Source organism: Mus caroli, chromosome 5, assembly GCF_900094665.2.
Source record: "Mus caroli chromosome 5, CAROLI_EIJ_v1.1, whole genome shotgun sequence".
Taxonomy (NCBI): domain Eukaryota; kingdom Metazoa; phylum Chordata; class Mammalia; order Rodentia; family Muridae; genus Mus; species Mus caroli.
In genome coordinates, this window is record NC_034574.1 from 12794937 (window position 1) to 12818872 (window position 23936).

Below are 23936 nucleotides of genomic sequence, written 5' to 3' on the forward strand. Positions count from 1 at the left end.
ATATATGGCAAAAATCAGACAATCCTATCTACTGAACATCAGAGGCGGTGTCTACATAGACACAAAGAAGATTCTGCCCTCTAATCACTAACTCCAGCAACTCTCCTTCTTGGGTCCGACTGAGCGGGGATTCTCTTTTGTAATCTTAGAGGTGTTTCCCGCGACAGCTTTGATAAGAATGTAAAGATTCTACTTCATTTAGTAAGGCAACTGAGGAAGTACACAGGAAATAAATTGCATTCAAGGGTCCCTCACACAGTGACACCTACTGGGCTGAAGCGCACAGTGATTTTTTTTTTTTTTTAAGCCTGCTCTGCTCAGTTTACAAGGAGTGAAAGTCTTTTCTTTTGATGTTCAATCATTTAATTCACTCTAGTCAGAAGAAGAACCCCCCTTCCACACACACACATCAAAGTCAGTTGCACAGCTTAACGAGTTTTCCTGAAAGCAGAGCTGCAAATAACTCGCCTGTGTGTAGATTTATGAGTCCCAAACAGCATTCTTGAAAACAAAACAAAAACGTGAAAATTCTTACAACTTCTGTTTTGGGAGTGTCCCGGAGAGGAAGGTGCTGGATATGATTCAGTGTGGAAAGGTCAGCATAATTACTGATTTCAGGACTTTAGGGAAACGCGGCAGGAAACAATAGTCAACAGATTACACTTCTGGGAAAGGGAGGTAGGTTACTCTCCTCTAGCTTTAGAAATTTTGCTTCAGGGTGAAGACAAGATCCGAGCCGGTTTAAAACGGTAACTCTTTGCCTTAAAAGGATGCAGGGAATCTTCCTCTGGCAAAACAACTGCTTTGCACTCGGATATTTACAGCCTAGCCAAGCCTGCATGCTTTTCAAGAGGCGCGCATAGCAAAACTGTCTGAGCGCGCTCAGCGACTGTTCACTGCGAAAGGCAGTGCTACGGAGAAGAGTCTAGCCTGTAGCAGAGCCTTCCCGCGCCGAGGCCAGCCTGTGCTCCGCCCTCAGGCTCGCCGCCACCGGCGGCCAGGCGCTCCCTGGGTGGGGCGGCGGCCCGTGCAGATGCGGCGGGCCACGCGGGGCCGCTGCTGCAGCCGGCTGGGCGGTGCGCCCGGGCAGCCTCAGCCGCGCGCCGCGTCGCTGTAATCGGACACCGAGCGCTCGCCCCCGGCGCCCGGCCACTTGCCATTCACTCCGTGGTGCGGGGTTGAGCGACGTGGAGAAGGGCTCCGGGTGCCCCGGCTCTGCCGCCCGGGATTCTGCTACAAAGAAACTCAGCACCGGCCGGCAGGAATTCCACCCTCCGGACTCACTAAGTCTTTAAAGGTCTTCTGGGGAAAGGACCTAGGGGACTGGAAATCCAAACCCGGAGCAAGTGGCTGACTTCTCCTGGATCTTTTCCCACCTCGGTAAGCCGGACTCAGATTTTCAGTCTTACTCAGTTACTGAAATAGAACTTTTCTGGGTCTGTGTACTGACTTGTTTTTCCTTTGGTGTGCTCAAGTCTGAGTATTTTCTTAGGAGCCCACGCGGCTCATGAGGAAAGCGCTCCGGGAGGAGCTGAGCCTGACTGGAGGCTGTGGCACCTGCCAAGACTTTAAGTTGCACCAGTGTCTTCTAAGGGGAAAAAATCGGTGGAAGCTACATAACATATTTATACTCTCGTATTTACTCATAATAGATGACCAAGCACTAGCCATCACTTTTAAGTGTGCGACTTAAAGGGACTAAGTTGTAAGGATTTGGGCGGGGGATGGCAGTCACAGCCCATCACTAGGTGGGACTGAAACTAGGGTATTCTGATAGATCAGAGCTGTCTGATCTTCCATGTCATCTAGGCGATGTTCTTCGCAATTTATGGAGCATATCTTTTTTTAGGAGAGGCATACCGGATTATGTACTGGTAATAGCAATATTTAAAAATGTACAAATGTTTCTAACTTGGTTAATAAACAGACTAAGGTTGGACATATTAATAGTATCCCTTCCCCCTGGTTTTAACTACTAAGTCAACAAATCCCAGGGGTAAAATTCTAAGGGAGAGTCACCCATAAAAATCAATTTTCTTCTAAGTTAATTTAGGGATGACAGGGTGAAGAGGTTGTGGAAGCAGGAAGAAACTGTTTCTTTTGAAAATTACCAACACAAACATCTCTAGGGTCTCCTCCATCTGTGTGGTAGAGGCAGAGAGTTTCATGTTGCACTCTTGCAGCATACGTGCTACCAATGAGACCAGTTTAGATTTTTCTTTGAGATTGCATTCTTTGTTTAATTGTCCTTTCCTTCTGTGCCAGAGAAACAGCCTTTTCAATTTTTAACCTCACTTCCTTATTGAATAGAATCAATAATGTATTTTCAATTTAAAAAGCTATATAGCACAAGATCTGTAAGGTTGCATTTCCAGACTAGACCTGCTTGTCATTTTACTGTATAATTACACTACATGAGAAGTGATGGGATTTGTGATGGCCAGTGGGGCTCATATAGGTTTGTTCTAACAGTACCTGGCCTCCCTTTATACTTAGACATTAGTTAATAGCTTATATTAATTTTATAGCTACAATTTTCAAACAAGAATATTGTCTCTTTGATTCATTGTTTGAAATTTTGATGGCGCACTCTTGGATGATTTACGTAAAATATGCCTTGGTGGATATGAGGCTGATTTATGTAAAATATGCCTTGATGGATATGGGGCTCCAGTGGATTACTCACCACGAGGTCATTGGTTTAAATTTGGCAGGAGTCCATGGTTACCTCATCTGCATCACTTAACCACTGCCTGGTCATCTGCATACACTGGCAGATAACTGATTGGGGTGATTTAATAATCAGGGATGGAGCACAGGTAGATTTATGTATGGAAACACTATTTCAGAGGCAATTAATCCAGAAGAATTAGTGAGCATGGAATGAATGGGTACCCATGAATAGGATGGTGGAATCTACTGTATTTATTAGGGAGAGTATTTTCAATCTTCAATACTCTGTCAGTATAATTGAATGGGTTCTATAGAGATGAGGTATTGAGATTCGTTGGAGGGAATCAATTAAGTTTTTTCAGATGCTTTGTTCTGCTTTGATGTCAGCATCATTTTTATGGGATGATAAAAGAATTGTCTGTTGCAAAGACTTTCAGACACAAATAAATTCAAAGGTTTCCATTTGAGAAGTAAAGTCATAGCACCTCCTACTGCTTGCTGACTGCAGACCTTAAGCTGCATTTCTCAAAGCTGTTATCTCTGGTTTACCAAAAAGTTAAAGAATATTCCACAAATCTCTTCTTATCTTTCCTCTAAAGGTATTTTCCCTTGGATATTAATTCCCAAATCAGAAGAAATGGCATTCCGGGCGATTTGTGTGTTGGTTGGAGTATTTATTTGTTCCATTTGTGTACGAGGATCTTCCCAGCCCCAAGCAAGAGTTTATTTAACATTTGATGGTAAGAAATTTGATAACACTTTCAAAAAACATTGTTGGAGGTCTTGTTTTTCTTTTTTCTTTCTTACTCAGATGAAAGCTTAACATACTGAAGAGATTCAAATCACATTATTTGGCTCTCAAAATATTACCAGGCTACTCTTTAAATGCCATGATATTTATTATTGGTTAACATTGCATTGGAGGAAGCATTTATGAAATGCGTGTGCTACCTTACGTTTTCCCCTTAAGTTTCATCTGGGTTGAACGCATATTCCAGGGAGATAATAAAGAGCTTAAAGTGTAGCATCTTCTATGTCATCTGGTTGTGCTGGAATGCAGCCCCTTCTCGACAAACTTCATAAATAGAATGGGCTACATGGGCTTTGTCACTGTAGTAACTCCAGTAAGTTCCAAGTTTTTGCTTCAAAACTGGAGTTGTTCTAAAGTTTGGGTTGTTTTTGGTTTTGTTTTTGTTTCTATTCCCCATGGTTGGTATTTTTTTCCTAGTGAGGTGAAAATTACATAAAAATATTCGGGACAGTGCATTGATTATTGTTGTATAAAACATTGTTTTCTTAAGCTTAGAAAAGTAATAATTTCAAATAGTGATTTATATAAAAAGCCATATGGTGCTTTGAGGGTGTGGTTACCAAATGTGTACATGAGGTTAATGTATACTGCTCTCATCCATTCTAGATGGGTGGTTGGGTTAGTAATGTAACCCATATTAACTTGGCAGATAAAATATGAACTAGATGAGAAATGTCTTCAGGACCATTTGTGTTTACGTTTCCAAGTTTTACACAAACCCTGTCATTGCATGTGCTTAGTTGCTTTCGATGAGGGTACTCTAAGGCCTTCACAGAGGAATTGCAGAAAGCACATTGATTGACACTTACCAGTCCTTTTTTCCCTTTCTTTTTACGTTCTTAAGTGCTCCCCTAAGGTCACCGTGAGCAACAGAGAAGCCATATTTAGAGCTTATTGAGTGTGAGCTTCTAATTGCACCTTTAACCTTTGTGCCTGACATTTACCCTTGAAACCATAGTCATGCTGTTTAGATGTGAAGAACAGGGGCAACAATAACTGCTTTGGAATCTTTCTACTTTTCTTGAATCACAGAAACATTTTACAGTTGTTTGTATTTTGTTTCTGAAGTTGACATTATCAATGCAGAGAAAGAAAGAAAGAAAGGAAAGAAAGAAAGAAAGAAAGAAAGAAAGAAAGAAAGAAAGAAAGAAAGAAAGAGAGAAAGAAAGACAGAGAGAAAGAAAGAGAGAAAGAGAGGGAGAAAGAGAGAGAAAGAAAGAAAGAGAGAAAGAAAAACGGAAGAAAGGAAGGAAGGAAGGAAGGAAAGAAGGAAGGAAGGAAAGAAAGAAGGAAAGAAACCTCAAGGAAAAGTATAATTACCTATATTTTTCTTACAGTGGAAGGAGATGACATGGTCTGGTAGACCAGTTATCTAAGGCTGGTCCCTTCTATGTCATTAACACTAACCCAGACTTTCTGTGTAAATGCAGGAGTCATTGCAACAAGTCATTAGTCACTTAAGATACTTCAGCAAATTTGTCTTTAAAGAAACAAGTACAATTTATGTTTTCCAGAAAAAGTTGTGTCTTTAGAAAACAGTGTCAGTACTCTATAGAGAATGTAAGTTATTATAGACTTTATATTGTATGTCTATTGCTTAAACAGTTTTAAATCAAAACAGATCCACAAAAGATAGGTTGCCCTAATGTGGGAGTTATGTAGACTATGGCATGGCAAAATAATCAACCTATAAATAAATAGTTCCTCACACTTGTTCATCTCAAAATTATTAGGACTCAACAGTTAGAATAGAATTACATACCATAGAGCCATCTTTCTAACTCCAATACTGATTTGAAAAGATATACCCACAAGAATAATCTAAATTAAATTCTTAACTTTTAAGATGATAGCTTCAAACATTCCTAAAATAAAGTCATAAATATTAATCAATATGTTATGAAAAATAACTTAAAGAAAAATAGTTAAAGTGTACAAGTTTCAATAATTAATTTAAGATCAAATTCTTGAGAGTTTACCATTTACCTAATTATCATGGATAAATTTCTTATTATTTAAGAGTTCCATTACTTTTAGTAACTATTTTAGAATAATGCAAAACAAGTTACAAAGTTTCCTCCAAAGTGTTTTTCATTCAGGTATTTTTTGAGACATTGTCTAACACTGTAGCTATGTGGGCTTGGAACCCATTGTGTAGCCCAGTCTAGTCTTGAACTTCTGATAATTCTCCTGATGCAGCATTATGACCATTGTAATTTTAGCCTTGATCTACAGCCACTAACTTTGAAAAGTTCATTCTTAACATCAAGGTATAAATGTTAGATGCAGGGTTGTGGGGTATATGATTGCATATTTATTTAAACACAAACCTAGGTCTTATTTTATATTTCAAATCTTTGGCACTATTTTTTGACCCTAAAGTCTGGAATTGGAAGGAATCCGAGGAAACTATCCTTGCATCAGACAGAGGTTTAGTTGTTTCACTGGTCTTGTGTCTGCAAGCCCTCTTTAGTACCTTGTCTGCTCCCTCTTTTGTCTTCTAATCTTCTCCCTCCCTGAACCTGGGTCTCCTGTCCGTCTCTTCTTGGCTAAAACATGATTAAAAACTGTTCAGACTTGTCATACTTGAACTCCAAGTAAACACTGGTGTCAATGTAAAGGTGTGTGAAAAAGAACTACCTTCAGCATCCACATTCCGTCCCTCCTTGCAGTGGAGTGATGGAGTGATAACATTTGGAGAACTGTGATTGACTGGCTGGCTTTCTATGTTGATCTAGTGCAGGTCAAGGAGATGGCTATCAGTCCTACCTGGAATGTATGTCAGATGATGTAAATTACTTACATTCCTGCTAGATGAATCCTTTATATTATTAAATGGAGACTTCTATTAGATACTTTGTAAGTTTTACAATTCTTATTTTATTCTGAATATCTTTGAAACACATAGAAATGTTCTGCCAGTGCTATTTGGACTGATTATTGTTGCCTTAAAAACCAATAAGATACACAGATTCAGATTTCCTTGCTTTATTTATGTTGATCCTTTTTTGTCCATATCAAAAATATTACAATCAGTAAGGATTTTGTGGAAAGAGGTAAATACCCGTGTTCAAGGAGAGAGCCTAGTATACTAGGCAAAGCCTTGTAAAAAGTTCTGTCTTCTCCCCAGAGGTATTCTATTATATATTATTTCCGGAAATTAGTGACTTGATAAAATGAATCAGCTATCTTTAAATGTTTAAGAAAATGTTTCTGTGCTTCAGATAATGTTTCCATATTGAATTATATAAATCCAATTATTGTGGTAAATGGTTTAAATATTATTTCTTTTTGAAAACAAAATATAGTCTTAAAAATAAAAGTTATTTATCATATTTCATTTTATCTTTCCTTAGTCTGTAGGGTCTGTAGTAATGTTCTCCACTTCATTCCTGAGATAAGCACCGTGTACACATAGTATGTCTTAGTTGATTAGCTATCTCTTTAAATATGCAGAATTAAAATTTTTTTCTCATGTTTTCTGTTAAATAATCATTAATTTATCCACTAAAATTTACTATGAATTATTTTTTTCATATTGAACATTGTTCAATATGTTTTTCTGTTGGAAAATTCCTTGCATAGAAGCTCACCTAATGGAATTTAGTTCTTTCTTCTAGTATTTTTATTCATGCTATATATTTTTCTTAAATGTCTACCACAGACTTTGTTAACGTGCATTTATTCAGTCAGTTTTTTTTTCTTATTTGCTTAGCTATTTCTTCATTTTACCTCTATATTGGTGATTCATCAATATTTGCATTTAAAAAATATTTTTGTAGATTTCTGACTTAATTTCCTGAAAGAACACATATTGTGTGTTCACAATTATGCAAAATTTATTTAAACATTTTATAACAGAATTTGGTCTATATTGAAAATAATGTATATTCTGCTTTTACTGCACAAGGTATATGAAGAAACACAAGTAGAACTAGATGGTTAATAATGTTTTTATATACTTATTTATTTTCTATCTATTTGTTTTTCAATTGCTAGCAGAAGCAGATGGACTCTTAAACTATGTATCTGTGTGTTTCTCCTTCATATTCTGTCAGGTTTTGTTTCAGGTCTTTTGTTTCCATTTTTATACTGACATATTTTGAAGAACTGTCCTCTTCAACTGTTGAATACATTTCTACTATGAAGCATCTCTGATTAGCTCTAGTAAAAGTATCACATACAGTTGTGATGTGTATGACATTTACCTTTGTATAAAGTAAAAATACCATAATTCATTTATAATTAAGTAAGGGATATTCATTATACATTCTATGATTTGATAATATGAAAATATTTGGACATATATTTAAATAGGCATATATGTATATATATGTGTATATATACATATGCATATATATACTAATAGCCAAATTCCTTTAAAGATGGCTGTAGTTTAAGCAAATTCCTTTAAAGATGGCTGTAGTTTAGCTAAGGTATTGTATGATAGAAAGATATCAAAACTTATTTTAATTCAAGATTCACTCATTACCATGAATATCTGTTTCTAGAGTGGCAGTTAGGGCTCACCACAAACAAGGAGCTGCTCCCTGACATCATGATAATATCAATTATATGTATGAAAATTGTCTATGAAAAATGAGTAAATTTCCATATATATACTTTAGAACCTCATATATATCTTCTGATATATATTATGCAAAATATATATATATGGGGGGTTTTTTGGTTGGTTTGGTTTGGGTTGGGTTTTTTTTTTTGTTGTTGTTGTTTTGTTTTGTTTTTGTTTTTTTGAGACAGTATTTCTCTGTATAGCCCTGCCCTGGCTGTCCTGGAACTCACTCTGTAGACCAGGCTGGACTTGAACTCAGAAATCCACTTGCCTCTGTCTCCTTAAGTGCTGGGATTAAAGGTGTGCGCCACCACTGCCCGGCTATATGTGGTTTTAAAGTTTTAGATATTTTTCATATCAAATGTGAATATATTGAAATCCCGAAATATTTGCCTTTGGAATGCGTTCAGTATAGAGAACTGAAAAGGGATCCAGCTTCAGCCTCACTGTGGCTTAGTCCTTAGAATAATGACTTTGATGTGAGCTTATGGGGACATGTATTATTGTTACATCAAAATAACAAACTTTAAGTAGCTATGTTTTACCACTGAGGGGTAGCTGAGATTATTAAGGTGGCTCAGTAGAGACAATCTCTTACTAAAGACATCACTATGCCCTGTGTCACGGCCCACTCCTTTACGCTGAGCACTCTTAAGACAGAAGCTTGTAAATCCGAGGGAATTCAGGGCCACCCTGATTTATAGATGAGTTCTAGGACAAACAGGACTACATAGTGATACCCTGTCTTGAAAAATGTACAAAAGAAAAAGAAATAATTTACTCACATGGAGGTTTTCTGGCCTCAGAAAACATGTAAATTACCAAGCACTACCTAAAACATAATACTAAGTGCTAAGGCATCTCTTTTGCTGAATGTATTCTTATGTCAAGGAAATAATATCTTAAACTAAATAGTATAAGACTAAGTTGGTCTAAATAAGCCATCGAAATCATTCTGTCTGTCAGTCATCTCCTTCTATTGGCTGAAGTTTAGCTGTCTCTTCACATTTTCTTTTGGCTTAAAATTCATAACTATCAAGGTACTCATGAAAAAACAGATGGTAGAGAAGTTGACTATATGAGTCTGTAATTCATTGCTGGTCTCTGCTCACTAGAATAGCAGACATCCCACTGGAAGATTGCTTTTTAAACATCAGCTACTGATTATGTTACGTGGACCTCAGAAAGGAAATGGCACTCACAGGATTGAAACTCCCTGAGGATTTCCTATTTCATATCTTTTTCTTTGCTAACACTGACAAATCTTCCAGCTCAAGCCTAAGTCTCACCACTAGATAAGAATGCAACTGGCTTCAATGCACAGAGGTGATTGAAGGCAAGTTCAGAGTTTGGAAACAGGAGCATAAAGGGTAGGGACAAACCTTGCCTCGGACCCTTGATTTACTCTTCACTCTGTCTTCCTTTTTGCCTTTTTATCCACTGCTGAATATTCAGTAATAAGCTGTGAAAGTCCTCAGGCCATGAATAGTATGCAAATGAGAGAATTTCACTTTGGATTAAAAAAGACAAAACATCTTTTATCTTATACTATCTGCCTCGTTTGACAAGCACCTCAGTTAATTAAGCAACACATAAAAGGACCCTGGAGAATTAGTGAGCCACATGCAAAGCTGGAAGAACTGTTATTGGATAATAAACTGAAAATAATGAATTAGTTTTTCATGAACTCCGCTAACATTGACATTAGCAGGCACAGTTGTTGAAAACAGATTGTCTTGTGGTTACCCCGAGAGATAAAAATAAAGCCGGTTGTTCCTGATTTCTCCATTCATTCGGAGAATGCTCATTGTGGATGCAATAAATCTGAAGTTTTTCCTTCTCAGGAAAGCAGGGGACTGCGGTGCCTTTGTAGGCTCCTTCCAGAAGCCTAAGTTAAGTGCCATTTAAGGATCTTGCTCACCTGCAATTTTTGTAATGAACCCAAACTCAACAAGGGGCCCAGAATAAATAAAAAAAAATACTTAACTCTTTCTTTCATGACAATGTTACTGATAAATGCAAATGTGGGTCAGATGTCACTAAGACAGAACACTGAGAAGGGTAACTCTAGGATTTAATGTAAAACAGCATGTTGAGATCAATTAAAAGATGAGGAGATGAGAGAAAAAGAGCAGAAACCCAGTTTTTCCTGTCTATGACTATAGGAGTCTGGCAAGCTCACATAGAGTCAATCTCATTCATAAGCCTGAATTGAAGAGAAGAAATTTAAGTTCAGGTATTACAAAGGATGACTTGAAAAATATTAGAATGGAAATAATTTCTATGATATGCTATTTATATATTCTCAGAAATACTTAGGATGTATTTGAAAGTCTGTGTATTATTCTTGAAAGCATTATTTTTATTCTTGGCAAATTTCCTCAGATTCTATTAAATCTTGTTCTGATATCAAAATATGAGGTTATGATATTATGCCAGTATAAAAGTACATAATGCCCCAAAGGGATGGAGAGGGAGTGTCTCAGATCAGACAGGTAGAATTTTGTCTTTTACTCTTCTTCTTAATTCTGAATTTTTTGTCTTCTATGTTGATAAAAAACTGTTTAGTAATTTGTATTTATTTTATAGCAGCTATCATTAACGTGGTCTCTATTGCAGGAAATATTCTATATAGTGTGTGGTACTTCGTGTTACTCTAAAAATACTGTATGGTAAGCAATATTTCTAGCCTCAAAATGCAGATCAGAAAATTAAGTACCTGGCTTGATATCCTAGGAATACAAAGGGAACATATTAAAATAGAAGTTGTCATGTCAGACTGGAGAGCTCTGGAGAGCTGGAACCATTTCTACAAACACTTGTAGAATTAGTTCCAGGACCTACTAAAATCAAAACGAAGATGGCATTTCATAAAACTCGCTCTCTCCCATTACGTCAGAGAATAACACAGCCCACTGCAGAGTCCAACAGGTTGAAGTGGAACAGAGAAAGTCAGGATAGGAAGATCAAAAATATTATGCATACAGTGTGAGCAAATTGCTCAGTGCTCTACACAGCTCAGAGGGTAGTCGTGGATCACAGTAACCTATTTATTCCAAGTATTCCAATACACAGATCTGATGGGCCTGTGGAACAGTTCAGTGAAAAGCATGTGCCAAAGAGCCTGAGTTTAATTTGTATCATTAAGTCAAATGACCCTGCATGCAGAAACTACCGAGATATGGGAGCCAGAAAAGAAGAGAGCTAAAGGGTTTTTGCTGTTCCTTGAAATGGCAAACCACTATGAAGTACCTGTGAATCCTTCTCCAGAACATAGATGTTTGTTTGCTGTGGGAAAGATCTGGTATTGTGACTGGGAGAGGAAGCAGAGCTCAGGTGAAAGTACTCTATGGAAAAACGTATCATTTACTCTCATCATTTGTCTTGGAGAGTGATCAAGGGACATTCCGGAGGGTCATGCGTCTTATGCTTTCTCGTAAAGAAATAGTGATGCTCATGCCATCTTCACAGACCTGCAGCGTTGCCTAAGAACCAGAATTTGCCTAGTTTTCCCACTTCCTCCACATGTTTTATTGGAGGACCCCTAAGAACACTATCCTTTTTGTTTTCATCCCATGACTATGAACAAAAATGATTCATAAACGATTGGGTGAAGATGCTTCACATCCCCGAGAAGATCCCAACACTCCTTTGCTTTCTGAACTTTTATATTTGGATTAGGGCTGCTTCAGTTGTCAAAGAGAACACACTACAAAGGGAAGAGAAGAGAGGTGAGACGGTTGCTAACACAGAGGACCAGCTGGCAAGAAAAGTCCAGGACAGGCAGAGCCCAGGGCTTAGCTATGTGCTATTTTAGGTCAGGGAGCAATGTGCTGAGCTATAAAAATGGCAAGTCCTCTCTTCACATCCAAGGGGCAGGCTTCTCCTCAGCCATCATTTCAAGCCTCCCTTCTTATCCAGTAGGAATTTACAGCCTTGGAGAACTCAAGGTTAATGCATGAATTCTGCAGAGTGCATTCTCCTTTTTGAAGAATTCCATGTTATCTCTTCTGTTACAGAATTTCTCTGCACAGAGGCCCTAAGAGACTGAGTCATTGCTCACCTCACACAGCTTGATAGTAGTTCTGAGAGTACTAGAGGATGGAAAAGCATAAGAAGAAGATTAATCATAAGCAGAACATGAGCCAAAGCAGAGGCACTCTACAAATCAAGGCACTAAATCCAAAGAAATAGCAGACCATGAATATGAATGTTAACAAGCTTAACTCATGATATTTTCTCTAAAGTGTACACAACACTTAGCTTCATTATATCTTAATTTTTAAATTAACTTTAATTATATTAAAATTTTAATTAGATCTTGATTTTTATATTTTAAGGCAACTACACAACAGATTTTTATCTTAGTTATCTAATTAATTTATTTACAGTACTAAAATCAAACCCAGAGTCTCAGTTGACTTGAGAAGCATTACACAACTGACCTATGTACCCATAGACCCAGGCCAGTAACATTGGAAATAATTTTATATAGCAAACATATTTCTCTTAAAGAGATTTCTAAGACTGAGACAAATCAACTATCATATTCATTACTTTAAAAAGATTAATCATTCTTTTATATCATATGCCCTTCTAAAAATTATTTAATTTTTGAGATAATAATGTAATTGCATTATTTTTCCATTTCCTTCCCTCCCAGTCTCTCCCATATCCCTCTCCTTGACCTTTTTTACATTCATTGCCTCTTTTTTGGTTAACTGTTGTGACACCACCAAACACTCATATCCATGTATAGTCCTAAATTTCAAAGTAAAATATGTTCAGTCTGTGTATGTCATGTAGGCTTCAACCTTACACATGCTAATTATTTACATTTATATTCTTTAATTTGTGGAAATTAATTAGAATTCCTCGCTTGTCTTTTCCATGTTGCTGCTCTTGTAATCAGGTTAATTTGATGTGCTCCATGTATTAGAATTCAGGTTTCCCATCACCAGTTTGTAGATGATTCTTCCTACATATTAAGTGCATCTTCCATACTGACTTGAAGTGATGCCAGTAAATGCTAAGTATTATGGACTAGCAGGTGAAGCACTAATAATAAAGTATAAAAATGACAAATACCTCAGTATTTGTCAGTATTATATAATGCAGTGCCCAAGGTCTTTCTGGCAGAGAGAGATCAAAGAAATTAAAGGGATATGATTTTACAGAAAACAATATCTATGATCTAAGAGGAAGTGCAGAATATTGACCTATCAAAATAAAAATTTGACTCAGTGTCAGGTTAACCATACTAAAAAAGCGCCTGACAGATTATTTCATCAAGCATCTTTCTTAAGATCAAATCTTTACTGTCTAAAAAAGTGAATGAATCTTGGAGAATGGTTCTGTATCCGAACATAAATGATATGGTTTAAATTAAGAGTCTGGGGGAAAAAACACATTTTAGTTTAGCACCCAGGAACAGACTGTTGATCTGGGAGCTGGCTTACCAGGTAAAGACACTTCCTGTCAAGCCTGACACTCAATCTCTTGAACCTACATGGTGGAAGAGAAGAAGTGACTCCCACAAGATATCTTTGATCTGTACACTCTGTGCTCTCCCAGTGACACATGTGTGCCTCTCTGTGCTCTTGTCTCTGTCTCTTTCGCTCTCTCTCTCTCACACACAAATATATGTAATATAAAATCTTTATAGAACAATAATACTCTGTTGAAAATAAAGAGAAAAACAAATTCTGACAACCAAACACTAATTACAGTAAGCCCATGGGAGGAAAATGATGTAAATTATTCTTTAATTTGAAAACAATCATTGGAAGATTTAATTTGTGTCATTGGGCAATCAGACACATCACCATCCTTTGAACACCATCATTGTGTATCTGTATCTAAAAGTCGTAGAAAAAGAATGGGAAGAAATTGGAGTCTCGCTGCCATTTTACAGGAATGTGAGTTTGAAAATAACCATTCTTTATAGAGTCAGTCTCTCTGGCCTCAAGAGCTTCCAATTTTGTTGATCCTTCTAGCCAGATTGTCGCTCTATAAATATAAGCATATGGGCTCCTTTCCCTTTCCCTCAACAGTAATACTGGGGACATTTCAGGAGACCAGAACGTTGAACTGGAATAAAACAATGAGTGTATTATCATCACCAAAAGAGCATTTTGAATTTTATTAGAAGAAACCAATTAAGATGTTATTTTCAAGCAAAGAGCTTGGCATGGCTTCAGAAAATTACTTTCCAGAGTCAGGCAGGGGCTTAGCTGGCACAGAGAGCCAATCTTGCTTAGAGTTTTGACAGCATTAATGCACATGCCACTGGGCTTTTCTTCTTTAAGCTGATTCTCCTAAAAGCCATGCTTCCTGCCACTGTTCTACATAATTGCCTCAATTCCAATTTCCATTAGTCCAGCAAACCTGCTGCTACTATAGTTGCAAGGCCTCTGTGTGAAAATCTAATTATACAAAACCTTTTTCAAGGCAGTCTGCTAATACCCATGATATAGCTATATTTTGAGTTTCTGATATATTAAACAGGATAAAGAATAATTGTTTATGCCATTTTTGTATTCCTTGTTATTCATTTAATCATTTTGACAGCAGTAGTGTAATGACTTGTCTATTATAGAATAAAAATGCACTTGGTGGCTTTATTTGGACACATAAAAATGGTACACGTGGATTAGCTGCAGGGCATTGAAACATTTGAATCAGAAACTAAAGGACATGATTACCTTCTTTCTGGTTATGTTCATAAGGTCTGTGTCTCCTTTAGATCTGCTTACTTTCACATTTGCTTCCTAGAAACTTGGTCATAAGCCACGTTTGTTTGGTATAGTGGGTGAAGAGCTTACCATATGAGCATCAGGAATGGAGTTAGTCCCCTAACATCCATAAGAATGATGGGTATGTAGAAGGATCAGTTAGCAATGCCAGCATTTAGGAGACAAAGACAGGATATTCCTATTCCTAGCTAGCTAGACAGACTAGACAACCTATTCTGCTAGAGACCCACAGTCATTACCTAAGGTGGAAAGTGATGGAGGACAACAGCTCCCAACAACCTCTAGCCTACACAAACACACACCAACATAGACATGTACAACTGGATATACATGGGAACATGCATACACATCCATGCACAGACATGCCTATAAATGTAGACATTTAAATGCAATGTACACTTACTTATGTAATGAAGGATGCTTGGTTTGCTATAGCTTTTTGTTTATTTGTGTATGAGTGTTGACATAATGGGAGACAAAGATGATCATGCTGACCATGACATTATTTTTAGGATCACAAAAATCTCAGCCTCCCTTCTTTTAGCAGGAATGGAGTTAGAGGAAGTTATGTGCTAAGATGTGCTATTTAGTCACATTTGGAAATCAATATCAGTGCCAAGTGGCATTTCAGTGAAATTTCCTCTAAGATGACTGGTTTCCAAATTTCACAGTCGATATATGCAACTAAGACAGAATTTAAAACACTTTCTAATACTGATTCTGAGGTGGGGAAAAGGACATAAAGAGAAAGGGGATATTAGAATTTTAATACCTGCAGGTAACTTTGCCGAAGCTCACTGCCCAGACATTTCCAGGTAATGTACTAATAGTCTGGCACATCCATGTAGATCTCATTCACTTCAAATTGGAGACTAGAAAATACAATTGAGTAGATTGTCAGAAACGTAAAGATCAATATGAGAAAAAAGTTGTCCTCTTTCATGAGCCACTGTATGTCCTTCTGTCTCATTCTTTTCCGTACCACTCATTCTCCTACCTGGTTTATGTGAGGACATCGTCTAGTAAATACGTAAAAGGAAGACAAGATGAACTACATTTAGTTTTTCAGGTATACTAGTCCAATGTTATGTTTTGTATCTATATATACAAAGAAGCAACACAACAGTCTTTTGGGAGGCTTCCCATTAGAGTAAACAGAATGAGTCAACCACACAAAAACCTGCTACACCAGCCAAAGCCTGGGGGGGGGTACCATAAAAGAGGCAAAGAGACCATACAGAGGAGGTGTTTTATGAAAAATGTACATCTTAAATGAATTCTGAATTTTAGCTTCATACCCCATGACTATAGATATAGTCATGTCTATAGCATTCCTGTAGATGTATCTCTGTTGTAGACAGAAATAGTGCATAAGTTCGAATACCAAAGATAAAGCTATTGCTTAGCTCAAGGGCTCCAAAAGTCCAAGCCAAATTGCTCTTATTAGACTTTGTTTTGATTTTACCTCCAAATTCCTGCCAGTGCTTGTAACTCTGTAGTCATTATATCTGCATGATTTATCCTTGACAAAGTTAAATTCTGGTTGCAAAATTGACTCTAAATACCCAAATCATTTAATGCCCAAGGCCTCCGTCTTTCTTCTACCTCCTCCTATAACAGCTTTGTTTAAGGATTGAATCAAGAAGGGTATCTGCTCACTGAACTGGTGCTCTTGCCTTTGTCTTTGTTTTCCTTCTTCGGAGCACAGGATCTGATTCAGGTCCCCGTCCTTGCTGGGCAAGCTCCCTACCACTGGGCTGATGCTGCACAAACTTACACCTCCCCACCTCAGCTTCCTTGAGAACCTGGGGATGTCATGATATTGTGAATATCAGGCACCTCAAATGAATTTGTCAAGATGAACTGAAACATCTTTCATACTTGATGACAAATTCTGTGCCCAGAGTTCAGATGTTTCTTTTCTGTGAGCTTTATTCTCATTGGCTCTTTGCCAATCACTGTAAGAATATAACACGTGGACTTAGAAGAAAATTAGACCGTAAATCCTGTAAAAATCTATAATTGTGAATTTTGAAAATGACAGGTAGGTTTGAACTATGACTGTAGAACAGTGATTCCAAACCATGGCAACCGACTGCTCTCACGTCAAGGCTGTTAAAAATCTTAATCCCAAGATCCACCTCAGACTAACTGGTAATTTGTTTTATTGTAAAAAGTCCTGCAGCTCTGAGCTCCACCTTTTTCTCCCTGTCTCCTTCCTCATCTTCCATCCCTATCCAGAACCCATTTCCTTTCCCTTTCCTCCCAGGGAATGAGGCTGTATATTTCTCTTATTTTAAAATGACTGTATCTTAGCTATTGTTCTGTGACAGCATGAGATTGCTCATCAAGTAATGAAGAAAGAAATTAGTGGATCACATCCTATCCTGGCTTTTCCTTCAGGTCATAAAATGTAAGTGATTCTAAAGTCTGCCCTAATGTGTTCTCATCCTTCTTAGTAAATTATCTTGACTTAGGTCTTAAATCATTTTACCAATGCTTCTACTGCCATAGGTCACTTCTTGGGTGCTACTACTGCTGTGGAGGGAGTAACAGATTCCTGTCGTAATGGACCAGATTTCTGCCTTAGTAGATTCTATACTGTAAAGAATCATTGTTCAAAGATATGTCGGAGTTTGGTCCAGGAGTCCATTAAAAATTACCCAAAATTTTATTGGAAAGGAAGATGACCCTTCTTATTATAATTATACATAAATTTTCTATGATAGTATGATGTCATTACTACATGTTCTTTGTGAAGAATCAACAGTGTTGAAAGTGAGTGTGGTATGGTGTGGGGTGAAAACGGGTTACAATAAAGAAACTTAGAGTTGTTTTGTGTGATCAGTTGGTTATGTAGACTTTGAAAATATATTGCATACAATTTGGTGAGAAATTAATTCATTACAATACAAGCAAATTAAGGTGTTTTTATTAGCTTATGAAACTTAGCTGTATGTTTACTTCTGAAAAAGGGAGTTATGAAGTAGAAATTACTTAAGCAGTATAATAGGCAGGTTCAGGTTTATTTAAAGTAGCCTAATGGATAGCTTCTTGCAAATTGATTGAGCCTATGAAAATGTCAGTATTTGCTATGGCAGACTTGTCATCTTGAAATTTTGAACATTAATTAAGATTTGTATATGTTTTCTTAAAAGCTTATGCCATTCTGAGTATCATGTCAACAAAATGAACACATATGAAACATTTTAGTTGATGATATAAACATAATATTTCATTATCTTCAATATCCCTATATTAGGGTTCTCTAAGTCACAGAACTTATGGAATGTCTCTCTATATTGAGAGAATTTATTGTGATGACTTGCAGTTTGAAGTCCAACTAACCCAACTCCAGTCAGCTGTGAATGGGAAGTCCAAGAATCTAGTAGTTGCTCATTCCCACCAGGCTAGTTGTTTCAGCTGGTCTTCTGTAGAAGTAGGTTCCAACAGATGTGCTGGCTAGTAAGTGCAAGAATTTTCTTTTTTTCAATGCCATTATGTATGCCTCCAGCAGAAGGTATGGCCCAGATTAAACGTGTATACCACAACACATGGATCTGGAGATTGCTTTGTAGCAGGCTGACCTTGATTCAGAGATCTCCTTGCCTCGGTCTCCTGGGATTAAAAGTGTATACTACCTTGCCTGGGCCTAAGCTTTTCTTAGCCACTATGCCTTAAGATCTCAATACCATGATCCAGGTCAGAAACTTGTGTGTTGCAGCCCTCCAGTTCTGGATTATAGTTCAATAGAAACATAGCAAGTTGACAACCAGGAATAGCCGTTACATTCCCTAACAGAGAACATGATCAGGAGCTTATTTTGCTCATTGTACACAGTATAGGTGGAAAAGAAAAGATGACAGTAATTTTATTAAATTTACAACAGGTGATATCTTAGGATACTATGTTTTTGAAACTATATCACATAAAACAATCTTGTTTCTAATATTCCATCCATGTATTTGTTGCTTTGATATTTAATAAAAAGATGTATTCCTCACCTTCAAAAGACATATGGTTTTCAGGAAACCTTGCACAGATGGTAGACAAAGAGAAGCAATAGACAAATAAAAAATGCTTAAGACATATCTAGGATTAAAATGTCAATATCCAGCTTGGTAAACTCTATTAAAGACTGTAAAAAAATCAAAATGTGAATTGAATAACTATACTTCCTTTTAATGGAGCACAGGGAAATTTACATTCTCAGCAGAAGGTATTCTGCTCAAATAGAAATTTTAGTATATTACAATGGTGCAGATAAAGAGAGTTATACTGTTTCACACAATAGTTGACTGATTTGTAGATTGGAACATTGTTGACCAAGCTAAATCAGTTTTAACTATAATTTGACAGTTTGGAAATCTGTGTGATTTTCTTATAATCACCATTTTCTACTTTTATTTCTCGAGTTTATCCATCTAAATTAGACGTGATAATTCCCTGTACCACCCTCTAAGTAGGCAAATCTATGACTCACTTTCCCCCACCCAATGAGAGCAGATCTGTTAAGGGCAGTGTACAAATGATCTGTTGCTGCAGTATTTCCCCGTTTATCTTTCAGTCACTCAGCCAACCGTTTATACAACATCTTCTGTCCTAAGCAACATACCCTGAAACATAAATTACACATAGATGAATACTTCATTTTTTTTCCCTCCATGTCATGTCAGCAATAAGGAACAGAAACTCAATAAACAAAGCAAAATGGAACCGAACCAGAACCAAAAAGCTCACAAGCAAACCAGTGCAGAGTTAATCGTGCAATGGGAAGAGCTAATCATTAAATGATTTCATTCATATCTCCATTTATCACACAAAGAAACTTTTCTATTTTGTATTTAATAGATGGTTTATAATGCAGAAGGAAATAGTATTCATGGCAGTAACTTATGTTAATTGATCCAAAACACAAACAATTGATTCTGCTTTGCACAACCTTTGCTAGCTAAGGCAAGCACAGAGCCACTACACAAGGCTCATATTTCTCTGCCATTTAACAACATGTAACTTTTGTAAGTTTCATTGACTAGTCTATAAAATGTAAATGATATCAATATATTCTGACCCGATATTGTAATTGTGAATATCAAATGCTGTAGTATTTATAAAACAAATGACATACAGTGAAAATGCTGAACATAATTATTTGATATAAAATACGGAAATTAAAAGAAGTACTAACTTAGGGAAGACAATAGTTGCTGGTGTAGAGAGAGTGTTCTTGGCTTCTATACTATTTGAAATCAAATTAACAACTGACACGGACAGGGCTAGAGATGTTAATGGGCAATCTTGGTTTCTCATTTTCTTGAAGAGCCAGTGGATAGTGGTGCTGGTGAGATCTAAGCATAGCTTCTATCCCAGATTTCTTTCTCCTTTCTCCTTTCTCTGACCTCTCTGACATCCTGCAGCATACAGTTTTATTCTTTGTAGTGACACACAATAACAGAAAGTTAATACCTAAATAAAATGGTAGTACCGGTAAGAATGCCATCTTCCTGATTGTATGGAGGTAGAGGAGAACCCACACCACACAATGCCACACGGGTTTTTATCTTCATTTTCCCTCAACCAGTTATGTCTCTTTGAATCTCATTTTTATATTCTTATCTTCTTTCACATGAACAAATCTTTTCTGTGTCCTTGATTATCTTTGCAGCCTTCATTGTAATTATCATTTTCCTTTCTGGGCTCCCTGAAGGAGGATAAAAGTGGCTGAGGTTGTCAGATGCAAGGCCACTCCTTAAAGCTTACATCAGTAGCCCTTTTACTACAACATTGTTTCTGCCGTTTCCATCCTCAGAGAGAGATATGAAGTGCCCATGGATATCCATGTCTCTCTCTCTTTCTTTCTCTCTCTCTCTCTCTCTCTCTCTCTCTCTCTCTCTCTCTCTCTCTCNAGAGAGAGAGAGAGAGAGAGAGAGAGAGAATGAGTATTGGTTTGTGTTTTTTCTTACTTGTCTTACAGTTCTGGTAGAACTCCTCCATTTTTGTTTTCATACAGTGCCTACAACCAATACTGAATCTAATAATTTTATCTGTCATAGAGTTATACTGTTGTTTTTCTAATAGTTACTAAAGGGGACTTATAGGTGGAAAAGAGGATATTCTATTTTAGACATGTAGGTCAGGGGAGCAGCCTAGATTTTAAGGCTGCTGATTTCTGAGTGTATGGTTGAGGGGTTTAGCATAGCCTTACAGTAGGGTTGTGGTTAGTCTTAGCATCCCAGCAACACAGAGGGGTTTGTGGATTTTTCTCATTGATACTCAGACCCTACAGAGCCTTTCCATTCACCACACATAGACTCTTTGGGTTTTCTTTTTCTTTCCTTTTTTTTTTTCCTTCAAATTTTAGCATGAGCACTGGTAAAGATGAAGAAATCCACTTACCTTAGGAGAAAAGTAGATACTAGAAACTAGTCTTAGATGGTCAGAGCAAGGGGAAGTTCCATTTGAGAAAAATTAGAAAGTCAGCAGACAGGCCAAAGTGTAGGTTAGGTGTATTAGAGGATGCCATAAGCTAATGTCTAGCAATAAATTCTGTAGCAGCCACTTCTGAAGAGTAACAGGTAGGGTGGAGAAAGAGAGTCACAACATACCCTTTGCTCCTACAGGAGCTTAGTCTAGTAGAGTGCCAGATGATCCAAGAAGCTGAAGAAATGGTTTTGTGATTTTCTTTTTACTTCATAAATGCATGCATGCATGTTTACATACACTCATACACTCACAGACACACATAGACACACACAGACACACAGACACAGACACACACACACACACACACACACACACACACATGCACATATAACTTTGACCAAAGACAATCTGAGATGTCCCTATCCTTGACGGTAGGATTGACTGAGGTAGCAGCCTAGCAAAATGATACTGAATATGGGGAGTGAAATATCTGAAATTTTCTGGCTTTAGTAATGGTTGTGTGTAGACATCAAAGTCTTTTCTATTACCTTGATGTGACACAAATGCTTATATAAAGAGGCACCCATCGTCATTTGTTTATGACCTTTTCTTTGAAGTTCAAAACGTTATAAGTTTTTTTATGACTGGATTATGTTATTAAAGAATAATAAGTATATCTCACACTAAGAATTGAAAAGCTGTTTTAAAGGAAAGGGTCTATTCCCCCGGGGAACTTGAAAATTAACGCACATAGAAACCATTACAGAGTGTTTTTCAGCACTGAGATCATGATAGCTATAGGATGGGGCTGCTACTAAGTAGAGTCAACACAAAAATAAACCAGAATCTGCAATTTCTTTTCTTGTGCTCTGTAATTTCCCTTTTTGTCATATTCTTTTAGAAAATTGTATGACATCTTAGAAGTTCCTCAAATTGTGTTTACATGCTTAGAGATAATTGAAATGCTGTGGTAGACTGTAGAAGGTTTCAAAATGAGAGTCATTAGCACATTTTCTATATAACATATTGGTTTTGGCTTTATTGAGCTTTAAATTGAAGCATCACCTTGACTTTTCAACATTTCAGTGTTATATTTGAGATTAGGACAAGTGTTAGAAAGTCCAGCAAGAGCAGGGTTTTTGGCATTGTCTACTATGTGTTTTCCAGGAGAGTCTATTCTTCTTGTCATGGACTACATTTTTAAAGACCATTTATTTCCTTACAGCTCATAATCTCTGAAATGTTTGGGATGTTTTTCTGTGCTAGTCATATAGTTTGATGTGCATATTTAAGAACCTGAATATGTTTTGTTTATCAGAGGTTTGAATTTCAGCAGATGTTAGCACCTTTATGAAATGTTTCCACTTATTGAATTTCTGGTGCCAAGAAGTGTGTTATAAAAATTGAGACATCACTGTGTAGGGCCTTGGGACACATTTCATAGGATCCTATATTGTCCATATAAATAGAAGGATTTAATGAGATGATAAGCAAAGACATTTTATTTTATTTGTCAGTATAACAGCTAAAAAACAAAAACAAAACCCATATCAAGACAAACAACAACCACCACCACAACAAAACTCAGTTGGCTTCTACTTTCATTGCTTTCTGATGTTCAAATTTAGATTTTTTTTTTCATTCATGACCACAAGTGTACCACACACCCTCTGTAGTGTGCTACTTTAAACCACATGGAGGTTACAGTTTATTTGTAAAGAATGGGGTAGGAAATGGTTTAACTAAAATAAATGTCCCTTTCAAAGAGAATGTGGGTTTATGGGATCCAAGTTTGTTTGTGTACTATTCAGACAAATAAATGACTTGGTATTAGGTAATTAAAACCAATGATGGGGCATGCTTTATGTTGAAGCCTTGTTTCTAACAGTTCATATGAGGCAAAATGCTAAACAGTATTTCTGGTACCCAAAAGGAATATGTACCACTTTCCTGTATTTGGAACTAGAATTTTGTTGCTGACAGAAATACTGGATTCCATCTAATCTATGCCTTTTATGGTATAGCTGAATGACAGCCAAAGAGATTAAGAAACTCATGATCCACCTGTCTTATAGGCCAACCACCTTCATATATATTTTAAAAAATGGTTGTAAATACAAATATCAAAATGATGTACTGAACTTGAAAGCAATAGTATATTATATTCTATACTATGTGTGATTTCTCATTTTTATGAGGTCCTCAAATTCTAACACTGATAAAAATTATTTTTTGGAAATGAATTTTCAAATGAATCAACCTAATTTCACAATCTCTGAGGTTTACAAATGATTTTCCCAAGTTTGCTTCTAACTAATTCTGCAAGAAGGGCAGAATGTTCTCTACAAACTCAAGACATTTATAGTTTGCTTTCCAATTTAAAGTTCACAGTTACCTTTAAAATGACTTTTAAATCAATAAACAACTTCCTTTAGTCGTAGTTTGTGTTTGTTTTTATTTTTTTTTTCTCAGATAGGAACTCACTGTATAGTATGGTCTTACCTTGAGGTTCGTATGTATTCTTGGATAGTTCCAATCTGTGATGTCTCTCCTATGTCAGATTCCTGAAGGTGGGATTGCAAGCATGAACCACCACATTCAATGTCTCCCAAGCATTTTATTACATAAATTGAGAAGATAATAATGTGAGTGGAGGATACATATGTTTCCTTTCTTTCCTTTCTTTCTTTCTTTCTCTCCT

At 36.8% G+C, this 23936-nt stretch overlaps 1 protein-coding gene across 1 annotated transcript in view; it reads left to right on the plus strand.

Annotated features, from left to right (window-relative positions):
- The first annotated feature begins 679 nt into the window (after positions 1–679).
- Positions 680–23936, plus strand: part of Sema3c (semaphorin 3C) — a 150304-nt gene continuing 127047 nt past the window's right edge. Inside the window, exons 1-2 of the mRNA XM_021161998.2 lie at positions 680–1380; positions 3273–3413. Of these exons, the coding sequence (XP_021017657.1) occupies positions 3311–3413 (103 nt within the window). The 5' untranslated portion in view covers positions 680–1380; positions 3273–3310. The remainder of the gene's footprint in view (positions 1381–3272; positions 3414–23936) is intronic.